We start from the raw sequence: 2,216 nt of genomic DNA, 5'->3' as shown, positions 1-2,216 counted from the left end.
CTCCCTTGCAAACTCTTCTGTGCAGCCTTTCAAACGTAACTACCTCTTGTATTCCCCACCAGTACCCATCCTCTTGGCTGCCTCATGACAGAGCTGGGCCCCCTTCTGTGTTTTTGCAGAACACTGGATTTTCCTGCTAGGATACAGTTCATAACCCAGGTCTTAAGTAAGAAGCCTGCTTCTGTGAACTTTAACCCAGACAAATGCAGCAGCAGCCCGTGTCTCCTGTCGAAATTTATTGAAATAGTAGATTTAAGTACAGAAACCCAAGTAATGAACCCCCCCCCACCCCCTGCCCCAACCGTGGACACAGTTGAATCCCTTTTAATTAGAAAAGCAGACAGAGGAGGGAAAGCAATGTTTTTCCCAAAGCCTTTTAACTGCTCAGCTAAATTTCTTACTGATTGGTTCCTTTCAGCACCCTGAGTTCAGTCCCTCCAGGGCTTATCCCCTCTTACTACCATGGAGGGAAACTCGGAGAACAATCAGATCTTTCAAATCCCCTCCCCTCCTGCATTTCTGCTAAAGTCTGGCTGAAAGGTAAACTGGTCCCACAGAACACAAGTGACCAACTGGCTTATCTATGACACCTGGATAGAGATCCTCTCCAGTTTCTTGGCTCTCCTTGTCCCCAGTGGGGCCCTAGCGGTGAAGGACCATCTGTGGTTTTAAGCAGAACTGAGGAAGGAAACCACAGGTACCGATGGTGTGTCTGGTACGTCTGGGGCTCACACCCTGCAGGACTCTGTCTTCTTCAGCCCTGTAAGCTTGAGAGGCTGAGAAGTTCCCACTATCTGGAAACTTTTTGCTTTCTGTCCCTCTGAGGTTTCTGTGGCCACACCTCGCAACCAAACGGCTCACTGCACCATACTGTTTCTCTAAATTCGATTCCCCGAATTTAGAAGTTCCAAGAAAGCATAAGCCAAGTTTGAGGATGTTAATTAACCCTGTGCAATGAATGGCCAAATCGCCTCTCCAGAGAACATAGGCCTGAGTGGAATCTCCCTTCTTGGCATAGTGACTTAACGAGATGTAGAGGCCAGATAAGAGGGGCTGCCTGGCTCACCGGGGTCAGTCATTAGCGCCCCTGGAATACTTCTGCTTGTGCTGGGGTCCCCCGTGAGCTCCACGCTAGTGCTTCGGTTATTATCTGGTTCACCCAACGTTTTCTTTCGAAGGCAGCGGTTGATGCATGTGGAGAAGAAGTTGGGGAAGGATGGGCTGGAAAAATAGTAAACCACTGGGTCTAGCATGCTGTTCATGTAGGTAAAGCTGAGAGTGGTGAAGAAAGCTAGGTCCACTGAGGAGTAGATGTCACAGTTCCGCACGTTGTGTCTGTAGAGCAGCCAGAAGATGCGGATCCGCACGGCCACACTGGGCAGGAAGCAGATGATGAACACAATTGTCACTACCATGATGAAGTTGATGGCTCTCTTGATCTTGGCATGCCTGTCCATCTGTCTCTGCCGTAGGCTCCAGATGATCCTTCCTGAGCAGAACAGGATGATGCCCAGGGGCAAGAAGAATTCCAAGAGGAACATTGCGTCGTGCCACCTGAAAGTGTAACAGATACTAAAGCTGCTACACAGATTTGCCTCGCCATTTTTGGTCATCATGTTTGTATAAAGGAGGTGGACCGTCAGGCCGATGGTGATACCCCACAAGAAGCAAGAGATGATGGCTGCCGTCCGGTTGGAGATCTTGTTCAGGAAATGGTGCGGATGGACCACCCGGAAGTACCGGTCCACAGCCACCACCGTGAGAAAGATGATGCTGCCTTGTCGGTTCATGGCCAGCATGAAGAGCATCAGGCGGCAGGGGATGTCTCCAAACCTCCAGTCCCAGTTTTGGACATAGTTGTCCATCAGGAACGGCAAGCAGATGATCAGGAGAAAGTCAGCCACGGCCAAGTTGAACAAGAAAATCCGGCTGGATTTCCAGGATTTGAGATGGAAGCAGAAAATCCACAAGGCAAGACCATTGCCCAGGAGGCCGAACACAAACTCCAGCCCCAGCACCGGCGGCAAGACCTTGGCAATGTTTTCATCTCGGAACACACAGCAGTTCTTACCGTTTATCACCAGAAAATGGTTCTGCTTGCTCATGAGTGGATCTGACCAGTCCGCCCCAACGCGCCTCACCCAGCAGAGGCTCAAGGCGAGTGTGTGTCTGTGTGGTGAACGTGTGGTTCAGCCCTCAGCTTTATGTCATGTCAG

General features: G+C 50.4%; 1 protein-coding gene across 1 annotated transcript; it reads right to left on the bottom strand.

Annotated features, from left to right (window-relative positions):
- Positions 1 to 311: 311 nt before the first annotated feature.
- Positions 312 to 2,112, bottom strand: HCAR2 (hydroxycarboxylic acid receptor 2). The gene has a single exon (XM_080941466.1). The coding sequence runs from the start codon at positions 2,103 to 2,105 to the stop codon at positions 1,023 to 1,025; it is 1,083 nt and encodes a 360-aa protein (XP_080797592.1). The 5' UTR covers positions 2,106 to 2,112; the 3' UTR covers positions 312 to 1,022.
- Positions 2,113 to 2,216: the final 104 nt, after the last annotated feature.

Source organism: Micromys minutus, assembly GCF_963924665.1.
Source record: "Micromys minutus genome assembly, chromosome: 29".
Classification (NCBI taxonomy): Eukaryota; Metazoa; Chordata; class Mammalia; order Rodentia; family Muridae; genus Micromys; species Micromys minutus.
Note: the sequence above shows the minus strand (reverse complement) of the source record. Positions and strands in the feature narration are given on the sequence as shown.

What these genes read in the sequence shown, in the direction of transcription:
- HCAR2 (XM_080941466.1), bottom strand. Translation starts at nt 2,105, where the DNA reads ATGAGCAAGCAGAACCATTTTCTGGTGATAAACGGTAAGAACTGCTGT.